This window comes from Typopeltis vanoorti, chromosome 2 (genome assembly GCF_054136105.1).
Source record: "Typopeltis vanoorti isolate ZY-2024b chromosome 2, IOZ_Tvanoo_1.0, whole genome shotgun sequence".
Classification (NCBI taxonomy): domain Eukaryota; kingdom Metazoa; phylum Arthropoda; class Arachnida; order Uropygi; family Thelyphonidae; genus Typopeltis; species Typopeltis vanoorti.
Window position 1 is genome coordinate 24,369,493 of NC_143550.1, and position 18,516 is coordinate 24,388,008.

An 18,516-nucleotide genomic window follows, 5' to 3' on the forward strand; every position below is an offset into this window, starting at 1 on the left:
ACCATACAATAGCAGGGTTTTTCTTCTGGTAAATCGGATTTTTTCATCACACATAGGCCAATCAGACTGAGAACATGCTCAACCCTATGTTACTAATATCTGTTAGTTACTAATATTAGTAACAGTAGACAGCATAGTCCAGATGGTAACTTATGTCGAGTGTAGATGTTGGATTAAATAGTGTAGGTTGCCATCCAGTGATAAGTCCTTGAATTCCATTGGGATGTCATGTAATAATAGTAATAATCTGAACACACATATCGGATTTAAAAAGCGTAAATATAATATACGCTCTTTAACAATGTATGGTCGGATTACTGTTCCTTGCATAACACCTCAGTTTGAATAACGGAAATAATCCATGTAGTAAAGAAGGCATCAATCTGGATGCACTTAACATTTCTAGGACACTCCATTAGGCCTGGCTCAGAATCTCACCTATACAACTTCTGGCACTGCATAAATCTCAAAACTTGCCAAACTTGTAATGCTGTTTACATATTTGAGATGGTTCAACTAAAACCTCTGTAAGAATGCTTGATGCTATTCGTAAGAAGGCTATTTACTTAATGATGATTCTTCTTCTTGTACTGATCCTAGTATATTCTCTCACCAACATTTACTTTCCTGCATTGTTTCTCTTTCATAGGTAGTTTCATGGACAGTGTTCTACTGAACACTGTCCACAATCATTTTAGACTATCTTACAAAATTTTAAGGATATATGAACAGTTGCATGAATTAGCATCTATTTACTTTCTAGATTCAAACTTACCAAATCAGCTTGTCTTCAGGATATTTCTTTCCACCATCCAATCAGTGTTCTTTGAACAGCCTTCCCCTCCTTGTCTTTCCCAAAGACACAGATTTCTTCTTACTTCTTTCTTTCTCGCATACAGCACTAATATGCTTTAGCGTTCATGTTTGAGCCTGACATGTGCATTCCTGTGGAAAAGACGTTTTCATCAATAGCAGTAGGCCATCCAAGTTATGTATTTGTTTTTGTTATAGATAGTTTTTGATTCTTTCTTTCTTTCACTACGCGTTATTCCCGCTTCCCATTCAGGATCTGCATGTTACTTAGATGCGACTTCTTGTTAGTACCACTCCCAACCGACCTGTCGCCTAGTCTGCCGCTGGGGGGGATATATGTTTGGCTGTAGAAGCATATGTTTACAAGGCCGGTTTACCTGCTTACGGGATGAAAAACGCCAAATAAACTGGCGGAGAAAACTCTACTGCCCGCGCCCAAGACCGGCTAACTTGGCTATGCCTGAGGAAGATCCTCAAGTTCCTCACGTCTTCGACGGGAATCGAACCCTGGACACTCCTTCCCCAGGCATATGGTTACGAGGCGCAAAGCCACTAGGCTAACCGCGTGGACTCAGCGCAAAATCAAATACAAGTTATGTATTTGATTTTGTTCTAGATAGCTGTTTTTGATTCTGTTCTAGAAAAAAAAAGGGCTAGAAAAGGTGGGGGGAAAAATGACCTTTTTTCCCACCAGTTCCCGAGTTAGTCGATTCTTCCAAGACATTTTCATCTCCGGGGGAACTTGGGTTTTTAATCTCGCAACTCAACATAAGAAAATCAAATGTAGAACACTAATATTTAGACATTAACATACATACACACATTGATCGACTAACTCGAGAGCCGTCTAAAAAAGACATAGTAAAAGTTCCTCTAGTCGGCGACTAGAATTAAACTAGAACGCTTTTTCTCCGGGTGATCTAGCGCCATGAACAGCAAACACTACTTCCTGAGATGTACAGCGTATAAGTTTGCTAGTTACGGGATGAAATTTATAGGTTTTGTCCTCTTGTATTGTATATTTTTGTATTTCTCTTTTCATATTATGCACTTGATGAAGTCTAAGAAAACCAAACAAGTTGGGCAGTCAAATAATAAATAGTTTTATTTCTATTTTGTTACTCCTTAGCATTTAGTCATTAAACTGCTTCAATTATTTCACACAACCGAGCACATCCGACAAAAGTATGTGGACGCCTAATTGTGGTCAAACAATGCGTTTATTACATTTTCAGTACCTACCTTCGGCCTGAATTACAGCAACTACTGTTAGTGGCATGCTTTCAACCAATTCTGATATGTCGCAACAGGAATATTCTTCGATTCCTCAGGCAAAGCTCTCCCCCCATTGCTGATTCTGATGATGACCGCTGTGATCTGGAGTGAATTCGGCATTCTAATTCATTCCAAACATGCTCGATGGGGTTGAGCTCTAGACTCTACAGTAGTCAGTCCAATACATCAACGTTGTTTTTTGTAAACCAGTACGCGCTGCGCAGTATGGCTTGGAGCTTGCCATGCTGAAACTTGCAAGGGTCACTGCCGATGTACTTGCACCTCGTCGGAGGCATGAAGTTGTCTGGGTAGTCAGACGCCATGGTCCTGGCATGTCCACTAATCAACACAACCCCATCTAACTGAAACATCCTATGCCATTACCGAGCCTCTGTCAAATTTGACAATTCGAAAAATGCAGTCATAATGAAACTGTACCCGGGGTAATCTCCAGATCGAAATACGATCTGGAGATCACCCCGGGTAATGGAAATGGCGTGTGTGTGTGTGTGTGTGTGTGTGTGTGTGTGTGTGTGTGTGTGTGTGTGTGTGTGTGTGTGTGTGTGTGTGTGTGTGTGTGTGTGTGTGTGTGTGTGTGCTGTTTAAGGCATTAGATCTCACAAAGAAAGAGCATTGTAAGTTCATTTCTAGTCGCCGACTGCAAGAATTTTCTTGTAGTTGGCAAATTTTTTTTGAGTTGGTTAATCTGTGGTATTGGCAAGAAGGTTTTCTCTCCCAGAAAACTCGGGATACAGAGGCAGAACTCGTCATAAGACACGTTTTCGTCCCTGAAACTCAACAAAATCGACAGTAGATCACTATTTTCAGACAGTAAACATAATGTTAGGATTAGAGACAATGAGATGGTGGCAGTTATCAGCCTCCTTTAGCCATCGAATCCGTGTATAATTTCTGATAACCTTGAGAAAGCTATCTCTGATCGGCTACCATTAAAGACAGAACGTCTCCCTCGGTCTCCGAAAGTTAGACAGGGCTGAAATGATCTCACTCGCTCCCTATAAAGGAATAAATGGCATTAGTAACAAAAGAAATGTTTAATCTCAAACCAATCTTAATTCAGAATAGGTTAGTTCACTAATGTTCGTAAGTTTGAACTCAGAAAGCGACACTCTAAATTAATTTTGCAGAATTATTTTATATTGCAATAAAATTGCAAAATTACTTTGGGAAGATCAGAATTCGAAACTGAAAATAAATAACTTTATGATGTACAGTGTACAAAACGCCTCCTCACTTATAAGTTCCCATTTCACCTGTTAGCCTACTTGGATGAGTTGATAGTTGTATCCTTGACTAATATACCATATGGTAGAATTTACAATAGCATGGATTTTTGAATATCTTAAAGATAGAGAAATATTTCGTTTCTAGTCCTCTCCACTTATTAAAAGTGTAAGGTTGCTTGAAGTTTCATTTTTGGTTAATTTGGTTATCTAACTCTTAGCCACACACCTATTTTACAGTTACTTTTGGGTGGGGTTCATATAAATTAAATTTAAAAAATAATAATTCCTCTGTTGTTTGTTATTTCCCAAAAAAGTAAACGGAGTTCTTTTGGCTAACTTTTTAACGACAGTTCAGCAGTCATTGTCCATGTTTCAAGCTTTCAGTGATAATGAGTGCAAACTATCAATGAATCTAAACATCTAAGACGAGACAGAGCACTGTAAACTAAAAGGCCCCAATCTGCTGGCCCTGTCCTACCTGTCATTATTCTTGACTGTAATAGTGTAAAGTATCAGGTCGTTTTAAGGTAAAAAAAACAAAATAAAACATTTATCTACTGCTGAGAAAGAGCCTATGTAGCTCGGTGGAAGTGGCGTTTGTACTCCATAACACTCGGTTGCTCAAAGAAAGACCTAGGTCCACTAGTTGCAGACTAGAGGAACCTTTTCTAAATCTTTCTTTGACTGGTTCCTCAAGCTAGTTTATCTCTAGCACAGGCAGGTGGGCTTTTTCTTGTGGAAATTCGGAGGTTTTTTTGTTCCATAAACCGTGGAACGTACACTATCTAAGACAATAAATATATGGTAATAGAACTTGGAACACGAGCTGGCAACACTTGTAAGCCATCTCTTCACTGGATATCATTTATAATTAGTGATAGTCTTAGGTCAGCAATCTCTAATTGTCTAATGGTGTAGCTCGGTAGAAGTGGCGTTTGCACTTCACAGCACTTGTCTGCTCAAAGAAAGACCAAGGTTCAATTGTAGTTGCAGAATAGAGGAACTTATTTTAAATCTTTCTTTGCCGTCAACAATCTCAAATTGCAGTATATGGGGATGGATATAGGGTTGGTGAGATGGATAGGAGGGTGGTTGATGGAGAGATATCAGAGAGTGGTTTATTCAGGAGTAGAGTCCACAAGACGGCCTGTGACTAGTGGTGTGCCACAAGGATCTGTTCTTGGACCACTGCTGTTTAATTTGTCCATGATATAGGAAAGGATCTGAGAGGAACAGTTCATTTGTTTGCAGATGATGCAAAGTTGGGTAGGGCAATAGTGAATGCAGATGACGTCAAAATTTTGCAAGATGATTTGGATAGATTGGAGGTCTGGGCTAAGGTGAATGAATGTGAATTTAATGTGGCAAAATGTAAGGTTATGCATTTTGGGGTGAAAAGATTAGCAGCAGTTTACTACATTGGTGGAACTGTACTCCAGGAAATTGATGAGGCACGAGATTTAGGAGTGTTGATGGATAAGGAATTGAAATTTAGGGGACACATTGCAAAAGTGGCCAAATCAGCTCATCAAATCACTTGGTTGCTGAAGAATACATTGACAAGCAGAGACGAGCAGGTTATTGTTCCTCTGTATCGAGCCTTGAAAAGACCCCATCTCGACTACTGTGCCCAGATTTGGTCACCTAGGTTTCTTCTTGATGGGGAGGAGGTGGAGAGGATCCAGAGGCGAGTCACCAAGCTGATAGCAGGTCTGTGGAATGAACCTTATGAGAACAGGTTGAGGATTTGTGGGTTGCAAAAATTGGTTGATAGGCAGAGGAGGGGAGATATGATTGAGACATTCAAATTACTGAAGGGTTTCTATAAAATTAATTCAGAAGATATTTTTGAGAACAGGGCTGGTTGTGGGAGGACTAGGGGACATCCATGGAAACTGGGCAAAAGTGTGGTTAGTAAAGGTGTTAGAGCTGGGTTCTTTACTTTTAGAGTAGTGAATGAGTGGAATGCGCTCCCAGAGTCTGTGGTGGATGCTGTGACAGTGAATGAGTTTAAGGCGAGGTATGATAGATACTGTATGACTGTCGAATAGTTGTGATGAATATGATTTGAGGCCTCCCTCGATGAGTCTAATGACTCTCTGGAGTTGCCCGTAATAATAATAATAATAATAATAATAATCTCAAAAGTCCTCACTACTCCCAATATGGGAATTAAAGGCTCGTTAGAGGATTTACACCCTGGAATTAATTTTTATTTTGTAAACTGTGAATATGTGAAACATTATAAAAAATAAGGAAATCATCATGTGACTTTTATTCTCCAAAGGGTATAGGTGAACCTCCTTTAGGCCTAATTATCTTGGACAGCCAGTCTCCATACTTCAACCTCCACTGATAAGAAGCTCAATATTTTCAATGCTTTTTTGGAAGGAAGCTATGGCAAACAACCTCTGCCATCGCCTGGCCCCAAACCTATCAATAGTATTATTGTCAGTAATAGTGTGAATTCTACTGTCCAGAGGAAAATTCTCTATATGCCTGTGCCAAAGATTAACTACACTAGTGGCCAAAATTGTGGAAAAACCTTTTGGAAAAACTGTATTTCTGAGGTTTGATGGCTCATAACACCACTTTTTTTTTAGTAATACCATAAAATTATATATCAATGGAAAGATTATTTGATGAAAAATGTAACGAGATAACTTTTATGAAAATTGTTTTATTAGAACAGCAGTTATAAAGAAGAAAAGTGAAACACATAGAAAAAATGAGATATACAAAAATTCTCACAATGTGAATTAATACTTAGTTGGGTAACCTTTAGCATTAATTACGGCCTTACAACGCCTTCCCATGGAGTGAACCAAGTTTTTTGTTCTGCAGCTGTTATAATGTGAAACCAAGATTTAATTATTGCTTCTATTAATTGGGTTTTATTGCTGGGTTGCTTCTGACTAACAAGTTTCTTTAGTCAGCTCCATAGATTTTCGATTTGGTTAAGGTCTAAGCAATTCCCAGGCCATTCCAGCAGTGGAATATGATTATCTTGAAACTACTCTTTGCACACAGCAGCAACATGACATGGAGCTGAATCCTGTTGAAATATAAATGCTTCATTATCTTGGAAAAGATCACATGCTGAAGGCTTCAGTTTGGGCTCAAGTATTTCATTTATGTATTTTTGGGCATTTATATTGCCATTAATCACGCAAATTCTGCCCACACCTTTTGATGTCATATAACCCCAGATCATAACACTAAGTGGGTGTTTCACGGTAGGTGTAATGCAATCAGGATGCAAATCTTCTCCAATTCTTCTCCTTACGTATTTTATGCCATCACTACCAAACAAGGAGATTTTGGTCTCATCACTCCAAATAACACTGTCGTATTGTTCCTCTGTCCAGTTAATATGGATTTTTGACCAATTTAATCTTTTCAAGCTTTGTTTGAGAGATAAAAATGGCTTCGTTCGTGGAATTCTAGCATTTAGACCAAATTCTTGCAGTCTGTGCCGAACAGTCCTTGCACTCAACTTCACATTGTATTGCACCATTTCATCATATATACACCCAGATGATTTTGTTCTGTCATGTAGGCATAGTCTCTCAATTCTTCTAACATCACTTGCTGTTGTGCACCTTTTCCTGCCTTTACCAGTCTGGTTTTGTAGTGACTGAGTCTCCTTATACCTCTAAGTTTCCACCAATTTTTCTTCTAATTTCTTCATAACTGTAGCCTTCTTCACTTAATAGTACTATTTTACATTGCTTTGTGGGTGACCAGTCAACTCTTTGCGCCATTTCTTTAATTTTATTACGTTTTACAAGCTCACTGAATGAAAGAACACACACAAAAAAAACCCGACTTGATAGCAATCACATAACACACTTACCAATGTCCTGTTAACTTCTGTGGTAGATGGAGTGAGCCCTTGGCTCTTTATCCCTTTATCTCTATTTTACTTGAGGTAGAGTATTATGCCTGCTCTTAGTGAGCTTTTCTAGTGGTTTTCATTTTAAGATGGCTTTTAGTCTTCTGTGTTTGAAGTGGTCTGTGGGGCTGTAGTTTGATGCCTCTCTTAGTAATTGGTTCTTGTGGTTTTTTTGTTATTGCGAAGAATTTTTCTGCAACGGTTTTCATGAGTGTCTTGATGCTTGGTAGTTTAGTATCGCGATGAAGTTCTGCATTTCTGACAAACCAGGGTGCGTTTAGTTCCATCCTGAGACACTTATTCTGAGTTGTTTGCAATTTTTTAATGATTTTTTCTATCGTGTGTCCCCAGGCTGGTGAGGCGTAGATTAATTTGGGTTTTATTACTGTCTTGTATATGAGGATTTTGTTATTTTGGTTTAGGAAGCTTTTCCTGTTTAGGAGTGGGTACAGCCGTGCAATGGTCTGGTTGACCTTTGTGATGATGCAGTCGGTGTGCGTTTTTAAATTTAATTTCCTGTCCAGGTGTACTACTAGGTATTTTGCTGTCTTCTGCCAGGGGATTATTTTCCCAAACATTTGAATGTTGTCTTCAGGTTCTGTTTTCCTTCTGCTGAATAATACTGCAGTAGTTTTGGTTGGATTAATTGCTATTCGCCATTTGCTGTACCAGCTTTCTATGGTGTTGGCTGAGATTTGACAAATGTCCTACTCTCAGCTCCAATACATGATATCAATAGATGACTCCTACTCTGACCTTACTGGCTCATTGCCAAAACAAGATGACACCTGATTAGCTCTCTAAACACTCATGCTCATTGGCTACATTCAAATGAAGGGAAGCTACTTCATATCAGCCTAAGCAAGTTGTGCTTCTTTTTTTCTAGTTATTTGGCTATAACTTTTCATAGAATACAGATAATTGAACAAACTTTGTTGCATTACATTCTTGATTAAATTATCTTTCCATTGATATATATATATATAATTTTATGGTATTACACCAAAAAAAGTGGTGTTATGAGCCATCAAACCTCAAAAATACACTTTTCCCAAAAGGTTTCCACAATTTTCGCCACTAGTGTAATTCGCCGAAGAAAGGTCTAGAAAATTGACTGTAGTTCGACTATAATCGAACATATAGTGATTATTCTTCGGGCAGCCCAGAGCAGTGGAATCAAACGTCATTTCTACAGGGCTACACAAGTACATATTAAAATATAGCAATGGAACACAGTTTTTCTAACTGAAGAAAAAAATATGTAATTTTTCTTTTTTTAATTCCGAAACTTAGTAAACTCCACTACATTCACACCCCAAAATACATACCAGTTTGGATTAGGAAACATTGGCTCTAATGTAGCACACCGTGATTTCCTTCTAGAAGAGTTATTCGGTCTGCTTTGGGAATAATAAAAAAAAAGCATTTGATGCTTCAGTTATTTTTATTTTAAGACGTTTCTTGACTACTATTATTCTCGCAACTGTTGGCTTGCTTCCACTTCGTAAAAGTTCATGAAAAGTAATTCGAGTTATTTAACAACAAACATTCAGAGCGCCTTCTACCCATACGATAAAAATTATATATTGTTAAAGGTTACCAAGAGCTAGTTTGTGGTCAAGTTGTGGCTTTGATTGGAAACTTGATGGCAATTTCAGTAATGAAGTTCAGTTATGAACGTCTAGAAAGATTAGCAGATACTGTGAACTCTTACAATATATTTGTGATGCTAAGAAGAGCGTTTAATAGTCAAGGAGTTCGATTTTTAGGGTTTAGGTGTTCAGCTGTAGAGGTGGGGCAAGTAATCGTAACGATGTAGTGAGGTATTGAAACGTGTTTATATGTAAAATGTATAGTGAATTTACCATCTCTAATCCAGAGTTGATATTTTATAGCTGCTAGGTTTTCGTTTAAGGTAATATATTTATTTGAAATTCAAGATTTTTTTCCTGAAAAAAGAAATGCCCCTTTTTAGGCGTAAAGCAGGTAAGTTGTGCATAGGAATAACACTATATTTATTGTGTTGATTATTGAGTTCTTTAGACTGGTAGCAGAAAATTTTGTTTTGGATGTATTACCAAAACAGGTAAATAATGTAATTGTTTTGCTCGTTGTGTCACCCTTTTCTTCTCTCCCACAATATTAAATTTAAGAAAGGCGCGAAGAATAAGATCAGCGAACACTCAGAAATCATTGGTATGGTATTTTAAAAGATCAGAGAAATTTGGAAAGCTGTTAAATATAAACAGTAGGTTGTCATTGAAAAGGTACAGATTGTTCAAGAAAACCATGAGAATGATTCTGCAACTGTCAGTTTCTTTCGAAGTGTTTTTGTTGGATATATGTGCAGCTACACTTTGCAAAATTGAGGAATGTTGATATTTGTTGGCATTACATGTTTTGAGTTTTACACCACAAATATACTTTATTGTAGTTTCTCTTACAAAAGCAGATCACATGAAAATCTTTGAAAATAAACTAAGATAAATATGACAATGCCATACCATAATTGCAGTAAACTTTTTTTTTAAGGTGGCATAGGATTTTATACTTTCTGAACCATTTATGCAAATGAAAATTATATGGTAATGAGTACTATATATTACTAACCTTTTCCTTTTTTTACCAAAAAAAAAAAAAAAAACAGTTTTGTGCACTTTACAAGAGATAATTACCTAGATAACATGAAGACATGATATGAAACCAGACCACGAGGATAGGAAATGACAATTTATGAATATCTGAAATAACACTTGTTTCCTCATCATTTGAGAAAGTAATGCAGCTTGGAGGGGGAAAATTAGTTGCATTCAAAAAAATGTTACTGTATGTAGTTATATAATGACCCCCACATAAATGAAGTTTCACTTGTGTTTATGTTGTGAGCTTTAAATATAGCCATATCTAGAAGTCTGCAGCATCTTGTTTGATAATAACAGAAATACATATGCAGTAGCCAGTTAAGTTACATGTTACATCCAGGACTGATTTACCCACAGCTAAACATTTCTAGTTACTTTCTTCAGTTTCAATGAATTACGCTATTAAGTTAAAATGAAATGGAATTTATTTATTTAAATGAAAGCTCATTAAACATTATTTGTAATCAGTGATATTTCATTATCCATTAAAATGAACTTGCAATCATTTTGATAGATTGGAGGTTTTAAATCATTTTTTATCTCTATGATCCCTATAAAGAGATCGGGTTGGATAGATAATGGCAAATGCTATTAAACATGGATGAAAAATGCTTTGGAAACAATTATTGAATATCTGCAATACAGCCAGCAATCCTTACCAAGAGAGACAGCCTAGTAATACTGGTATCCAAGAAAAGCTATCTAAACAACCTGAAAATTACACAGGGACTGGACTGTTTCTTACCACATTGAAAATCCGTGTAAAAATCTTCGGTTTAGAATGCTTCTAAACCAAATTGAAATTCCCAAAAAATCCAGTGGGTTTGCTGAAAAACAGAAGAACTGTTAAACACATCAATCTTAGAAGGCTGCCAGAATTTCCTTTTAATCTTCAATTTCATAGAATTCTCTAATAATATTCCAAATTCAATAATTTATGTACCTACTGAGAGTTTATTTATCAAAAGTTAGGTTAGCCAAATACAAAGCTGAGGAAAAATGGTGTTAAATAATTAAAAATCACAATAGCTGTCAGGCTGGTGAAGCCCCATAGCACTAATAAAAGGGAACTATATGGACTCCTGGGCAGAATCTATCTGTGAAGTGGTGCCAATCAAAGTAAACTCCTATGCCAAAGAAATTTCAAAACTTTTTAAGTTTCTATGTTATCTGGCTGTAACATTAATACATTTATTATTATTATTATTATTATTATTTGTCACTTTCAGGGAGTCCAAAGACTCATCGAGGGAGGGCATCTACTCTACAACTCTGTCTCCACCACTCACAACTCCACCAACTGACTGCAACCACACCAACAGCATCTATCGCCGACCAACCACCACCACTGATATTTCCACGGACAATCACAAACATCCATGCCCATAGCTGGATTCAAACCCGCAGCCTTTTGGCTGGGGAGCAGATACGCTAACCACTCAGCCAGCCTGGCTGGCCGAGTGGTTACTATGCCAGATTGAAGTCTCTTTAGCTCTTCATTTCAGTAAAATGGAAAAAACTTTTTTATGATGTACATTTTCCTGTTGATTTTTGCTGATGTTTATTTTTGATGAATAAATATTTTAAAGGTTATCTTTTACTGATGTTTTGTAGAAACATTAATAGACATGATACTTTGTCTACTTTCACTTACAGTAACATAGTATCATGCAGGGCAAGAGCAAAAGAATTGGTTACAACATTCAAAATATGAACTCAAGAATGAGTCCAACAGCACGAGTATACTTTCACGTCTCATTCACAGCTGGATGAACAGGAGAAAACACTTTTAATATTTCAGGAACCCAGGTATAGTTGTGCAATTCAAAATTAATTTTTTTAAAAAATTAACAATTTATGGCAATTGCTTGCAAAAACTTAGGAATCTGGGTGGATATACTTGCCAGTGATTGATGGAAGACTTCCTGTAAACTAAAAATTCAGCATTGGCTGTATAGTTACAGATGATTAAGTTCTTCCAGAGAGGGAAGACTGTTGTTAAATTCACATTCAGTGAACTTAATGTGGCTATATAAGGAGTTTATTCTGGCCAAATATTAAGGTAATTCTGTTTGAGTGGGACCAGACTGTAAAAATGTCATCAACAAAACATAGCCAAATACAATGTTTGAAGAAAAATGGTGTTAAAAAGTGGGCTTTCCAAATGCTCCATAAAGTAATCAGCACACAAAGCCGGTGAAATAGGAACTGCACATAACTGTGCCTTCTGTTTGCTTGTACAATTTATTCTACCATGTGAAGTATCCTGCATTGATGGCAAATTAAACAATTTAATAACAACATCAGGGAAATCATCTTGTGAAAACTGCAGTTTCTTGATGCAGTATACTAGAGAAATCACATAAAAAGAAACATAAGTTCAGGGGCTATTAAACAAAGATCTTTTAATTTTCTCCTTGAAGTTAAAATTGGTTTGGCTAGTGAGATTTTGAAGGAATTTGAAAGCTATTTAACTAAATAAGTAGGAAAGCAAATGCCTTCAACTATTGGACATAGTGGATAACCAGATTTGTGCACCTTGAAAGGCCATGGATACATGGGAATGAACATGAAGAATTCACAATTTTTTAACATTGTAAGCATCTAAAGAACATGTTTGGTCTCGTATTACAGAGATCTATGAGGGTACAAGTGAGATCCAGAAGTTAGTCATTACCTCCAAACTCATTAAAGAGTATGGTTTAAATTAATCAATCACCAGTGCTGAATTTTGATATCTTGGCCTTAGCAGATTTGTATATTCTTCTGATTTTATTTTAAAAAAAAAAAAAATTACCTTTGGATATATGTAAAATAATAATTTTTTGTTTGTTATTTTAAAATAATAATTTATTTAATTTGTTTATTTAGCTTCGAGAACAGATCAATATATAATCTCTACTGATTATATATTGATCTGTTCTCTAATAAAATGTTAAGCTTGTGATTATACTCCATGCTATGCATCAAAAAGTCACATTGCCTTTATTGGCTTTTGCAGTGGTGTGCTGTAATGCTCTGTACTTACTCTATTGCTGTTGAATTTGTATGTCAGTAATATTGGATAAGATTCAGTTGTTTGCTAATGATGCTAAACTAGGAGGTAGTAATAAATAATTGACAAAGATCCTGCAAGATGACTTTGAATAAACTGAGGTTAACAAGGGATAATGGTGCCTGTTCAGTGTTTCACATGTAAATTTGATAGGTGCACCTATAATATACCTGCAATATAACTGAAGACGGGGATTTCAGAGTGATGGCAGATAGGGAGTTGAAATTCAGAAGCCATATTACAAAAGGATATCTTGGATGTCGAAAAACACACAAGTACAAATAGGAAATATATCTATTAATTATAAGGCTGATATGTCAATATCTGGACTGCATCTTGAGTAAGTGGTGGAGAGGATTCAGAAGCAGGTGACCAAGATGGAGTCAGAAAATATAGAATGTTTTGTAGTATAGAAGATACATGTGGGTTAAAAAATTGATTGATAGATGGAAATGGTGGCAGTGATATACAATAAAATGTACATTATTTAAATTAAGGGGGTATTAAATCCCACAATGTTTCAAAACCGAATAAGAAACTCAAAGATCGGAATCAAAGAGTTTCATACCGAATATACTAGACTATAAAAGTATCGGTGGATACTAGTGTAAGCTAAAGCACGTAGTACAAACTAGGGCAACTCATAGCAAAGGTGGGTAAAGATCTGAGCACTATTCTTAGTATTTCCCATCATATAAAACTCATCTAGGAGATGTATGATGTTATACATTATGGTGGAAGGTCACTACCCTGACCAGTTTCAACCTTTATTGAGGTCTCATCAGTGAGTATGTAGACCAAATATAAGGCTATATCCTCAGTATTAATTTTTTTTGTGTAATACACTTGGCCATTGGAGATGGGATTGTGTGTATTGAAATTGGTTTGGTGGAACTTTCTTCAGGAGTGATTCAACTGAAGGTGAGTTAATTAGTCCCATAAGGAGATGGCAAGGGTTTCTGACTGGAAAGTAGGGTTTTTAATCCCACAAAGCAGACATGCTGTCCAAGAAATTATGCAATTAGAACAATAATACGTTCACATTATAGACTAATTTTCTTTGGCTATAAATCACAAACTAATCTGTTGAGATGCACCACTGATACAGCTCATCTCTTTTTTGTCTTGATTACATAAGTTTTTAAGGGTTACTGACATTCATTCCATGTAGTATCCACTCATTTATCCAAGCTAAAAGTATATTCAAATCTGCCATGGCACTGCTCTAAACTTCCACCTAAATTTGTCATAATTGTCAGCTTCGTAGTTCCACATAAACCGTTTCTTGACTGAGAATTTAACATGTTGAGCAACTTCTCAGAATAAAACTTCATGATCACTTTCCCTGATGGGAGGTAGTTACTGCTGTAGTTATAGATAGATCTTCTGATGCTATTACCAGATCCAGCATCAAATTCCATTATGTGCTGTTTCAGGTAATTATCCTGAATAAATTCCATTTCCATCTTGCCTTCAGGTAATTATCCTGAATAAATTCCATTTCCATCTTGCCTTCAGGTAATTATCCTGTATAAATTCCATTTCCATCTTGCCTTCTATCCTTTCCTCCTTTCAGTCTCTATTCCCATAGTTGAAGTCTCCCATGATAATTGCTTGGCCTGCACTCATTTTGCTATCTGCTGATACATGGCATCTACAACTTCCTCTAGACCTCCTGTTTTATAGCAGCCGTCAACAATACATTTTGTCTTGTTGGCCTCTATCTCACACCAGATAGCCTCAAATGAATCATCTCCCTCAGATCTACAATCCTCCTTAATTTCTATTTTGTTGGTTGAAGTTCTTCAGCTATCATTAATCTTCTCTGAAAATACAATATTCCTTACATTCTATCCTTGTAATTACATCATTCTCTTTCAATCAGGTCTCACTGACACTGATAATTTTGGCCAAGTCAAGCTGACCAATGCCAATAATTCTCTCTTTTATTTCTGATACTTCTGCCATTCTGTACATACATTTCAACATCTCCTCCGGTCCACAGATAACTTGGCATACTATCATTTCCAGTCCATTCAGGTCCAAACCTGGGAGACTGCACCTAACTGTTTACGGTCATTTCTGCACTCACTCTGATTTGTCCCAGGGGGTGGCCCAGGGGTGGATTTAGACTTGCTGAGGCCCTAAGCTATACAAAACCCAGAGGCCCCCCCTATTGTTTTAAATTACATCAACTGGTCTCAGAAAATTTTAAAATATATGTCTTTTTAATATATGAAAATATATTGTCTTTTAATTTTTATTAAAAAAATAATAAAGTGTGCTTTTACAAAATCACAGAAATAATTATATAATTAAAGGGTTTTAAAAACGACAAATAAGGCTTATAGAACAGAAAGTTTTAAATTAAAATAGGAAAATAAAAAGTAAAAATTAAGTTAATTTAACAACATAATTGGTAGTATATAAAAAAATTAATCTTTTATTCAGATGAAAATTTGACAGTAGACATCACATAAAATTGGGTACCCAAAATTCCAAATAATACAGGTACATATATATATATAATAAATTAATATTGAAAATATGGAGTGGATAAATTGTTATAATACAACAATATTTAATAGAAATAATTATATTATATAATCCTCTAAAAGACTCTAAGATATAACTTAAAACATTTTCTTTCTTGATTTCCCAAAAGCAAAATCATTAATTATGTCATTAAAAGATATGCTACGTAACTTATCGCTTTCTATACACATGATGCTAAGTGTAGACAATATTTCTTGAGACATAGTTGCTCTCAATTCATTTTTTAGGACCCCGGCAGATTGCGAGGCCCTAAGCTGTAGCTTTTTTAGCTTATACGTAAATCCGGCACTGGGATGGCCAGATAGCTTGATTGCATCTTACCTAATAACTAATTTTTCTGATTTTTGTCCTTTCAGTCTCTCGCTAAACAGTACTTTCTCCAAACTCCAAAATCATGCAGATACAGTCCATCAGATATATATATTATTATTATTTTATTATTATTATTATTATTTGGTAACCTCCATGGGGTTAATAGACTCTTTGTGGGAGGCCCACTCACCAGCAACATGTCTATCATATGAGCTTTGCAGTTAATTACACTACCTGCACTCACAACGCACTCAGGCAGTGCATTCCACTCACTAACAACTCTTCACGTAAAAAAAAAAAATTACTCCTCACACTCTTCTTCACATCTTTATACAGCTTCTAGGGATGACCTCTCGTTCTTCCCATCTTAACATCCACTCTTTTTATAATTTCTTCTGTATTAATCTGATAGAATCCCTTAACTAACTTGAAGGTCTCTATCATATCTCCTCTTTTCCTCCTATCCACCAACCTCTGTAATCCACATTCTCTCAAATGCTCTTCAACAGTCCTGATATCATTTTGTTTATTCGTCTTTGGACCCTCTTTAGTGTTTTCACATCACAATGAAAACTTGGTCACCAAATCTGATCACAGTAGTCCATACATGGTCTGACTTATCCTTTGTATAGAGGCCTCACCACCTCCTTACATGTTAATGTTCTTTTTATCATAGCAACAATATTATGTGTAGGCTTTGAAACGTGTGATGTGCTCTCGGAACTTCAGCCCACTGCCTACCATCACTTCAAGATTTTGAATCTCATCCACTTCCTGAAGTACATCTCCACCAATACAGTATGTAGCCTTATATATCTCTGTATGCCAAAGTGCAATGCCGTACATTTATTAATATTAACATTCCAACTCCACTCATTTGTCTAAGCTAAAAGTGTATTCAAATCTTTCTGTAGAGCACCAGTTCCCAACTGGTGGTACACATTATTGACGTGTTATTAATTCAGTTATTGACTGAGTATAAGTAAGTGCGTTACATTAAGATAGCCACTTAACTCTGTTATGCAAATTAGAAAAAATACTGGTTAAGTGGATAAGAAGGTGGCTGCTGGACAGATATCAAAAAATGGTATATGGAGAGACAGAATCTAGGCCAAAGGCAGGTGACTAGTGGTGTGCTGCAAGATTTAGTGCTGGTACCATTGCTGTGTAATTTGTACATAAATGATATAGGAAATAACCTGAAATAAAATATTCATTTGTTTGCTGATGATGCAAAATTAGGTAGAGTAATAGTTAATCAAGGTGATGTGGAGAACTTGCAGTATGATTTAAATAGGCTGTCAGTATCAGCAAAAGATAATGGATGTAAGTTTAATGTGATGAAATTTCACGTTATGCATTTTGGTATAAATAGATTAAAGCTGTGTATCACATTCGTGGCACTGTACTCCAGGAAATAGATGAAGCTAGAGATTTAGGGGTGGTTGTAGAGAGAGTTAAAGTTTAGAGGATATATTGTTAAGGTTGCTAAGGTAGCCTATAAGATTACTTGGCTATTGAAGGACACATTAACAAGTAGAGATAAGGAAGTTGTTATTCCTCTTTATAAGTTCTTGATATGCCCACATCTGGAGTACTGTGCTTAAGTCTGGTTCCCTGGGTTTCTTCTGGATGAGAAAGTTGGAAAGGATTCAGAGGCAAGTGACCAAGGTGGTGAGTGACCTGTGTAATGTTTATGAGAATAGATTGAAGGTATGTGGATTGCAGAAGTTGTTTGATAGGAGATAAAGAGGGGGATATGATAGAAACATTTAAGTTGCTTAAAGAGTTTTATAGGATAGATGCAGGGGAAATATTTCAGCAATTGGCTAGAGGGAACAGAACAAGTGGTCATCTCTGGAAGTTGAATAAAGATGTGGTTAGTAGGGGTTTGAGGACTAGATTTTTTGCTTGGAGAGTTGCGAATGAGTGGACTGGGTTGCCACAGTCAGTTGTGAGTGCTTTGTCTGTTAATTGGTTCATGGAGAGGTATGATAGATTAGGTCTCCTGCAATGAGTCTTTGGACTCCATGGAGGTGCTCGTATAATAATAATATTAATTTGGAGGAAGATTTTTGTATAGGAGATTAATAATAATGTAAACTTCATGTGTTGTGATAGTATCATTTACATCCCTTGAGGGTACATGTTAGTCAAACAGTTCTAGAAGAAATATTTGAATAAACCATTATGGAAATACTTCAATTACCATTTATGACCTTTTTAAACTTTATGGTGACATAAAATGTTGCATTATTTAGGTCTACTTTACATCAGTGCAATCATCATCAATTTTCTGTAATGTATCCCTAGAGGATGTACAGGATACTATCACAGTACTACATGATAAAGTTGACATTATTACTAATGTACTATCAATAATCACCCCCCAGATTAGTTTATTACTTGTCAGTACTCCAATATTGTTATATCTAACATTTCACTTCTGACTGAATCAATCCATCTAGATCTTTGTCTTCCCCTGGGTCTTGATGCCAATATGGCATCAAGACCTGATTTGCTAACCTTTCCTCTCCCATTCTGTTTAAGTGACCACATTACCACAGATTAGTTCTGCTCACACATTCTCGAATGCTGATAATATCAGGTCCTTCCTGTCTTCATTTTTAACATGATTCTGCCATTGATGCAATTTGTTCAAGGGACCCCTAACTTTTTTTGGAACTCATATCTGTGGTCTCTAATCAGTAATCAAGTGCT

The 18,516-nt window shown here is 36.2% G+C and overlaps 1 protein-coding gene across 4 annotated transcripts in view; it reads left to right on the forward strand.

Annotated features, from left to right (window-relative positions):
• Window positions 1-8,841: 8,841 nt before the first annotated feature.
• pkaap (A-kinase anchoring protein pkaap) overlaps window positions 8,842-18,516 on the forward strand; it is a 234,259-nt gene continuing 224,584 nt past the window's right edge. For 2 of the 4 annotated variants that reach the window (XR_016550093.1, XM_090410637.1), the window contains exon 1: window positions 8,842-9,216. Coding sequence is in view for 1 of the 4 variants with exons in the window: in XM_090410637.1 (XP_090266763.1) it covers window positions 9,192-9,216 (25 nt within the window). In the remaining 3 variants the exon portion in view is untranslated. Of the gene's footprint in view, window positions 9,217-11,546; window positions 11,682-15,378; window positions 15,439-18,516 lie in introns of all 4 variants that reach the window. The other 2 variants (XR_016550095.1, XR_016550094.1) reach the window with 2 other exon arrangements.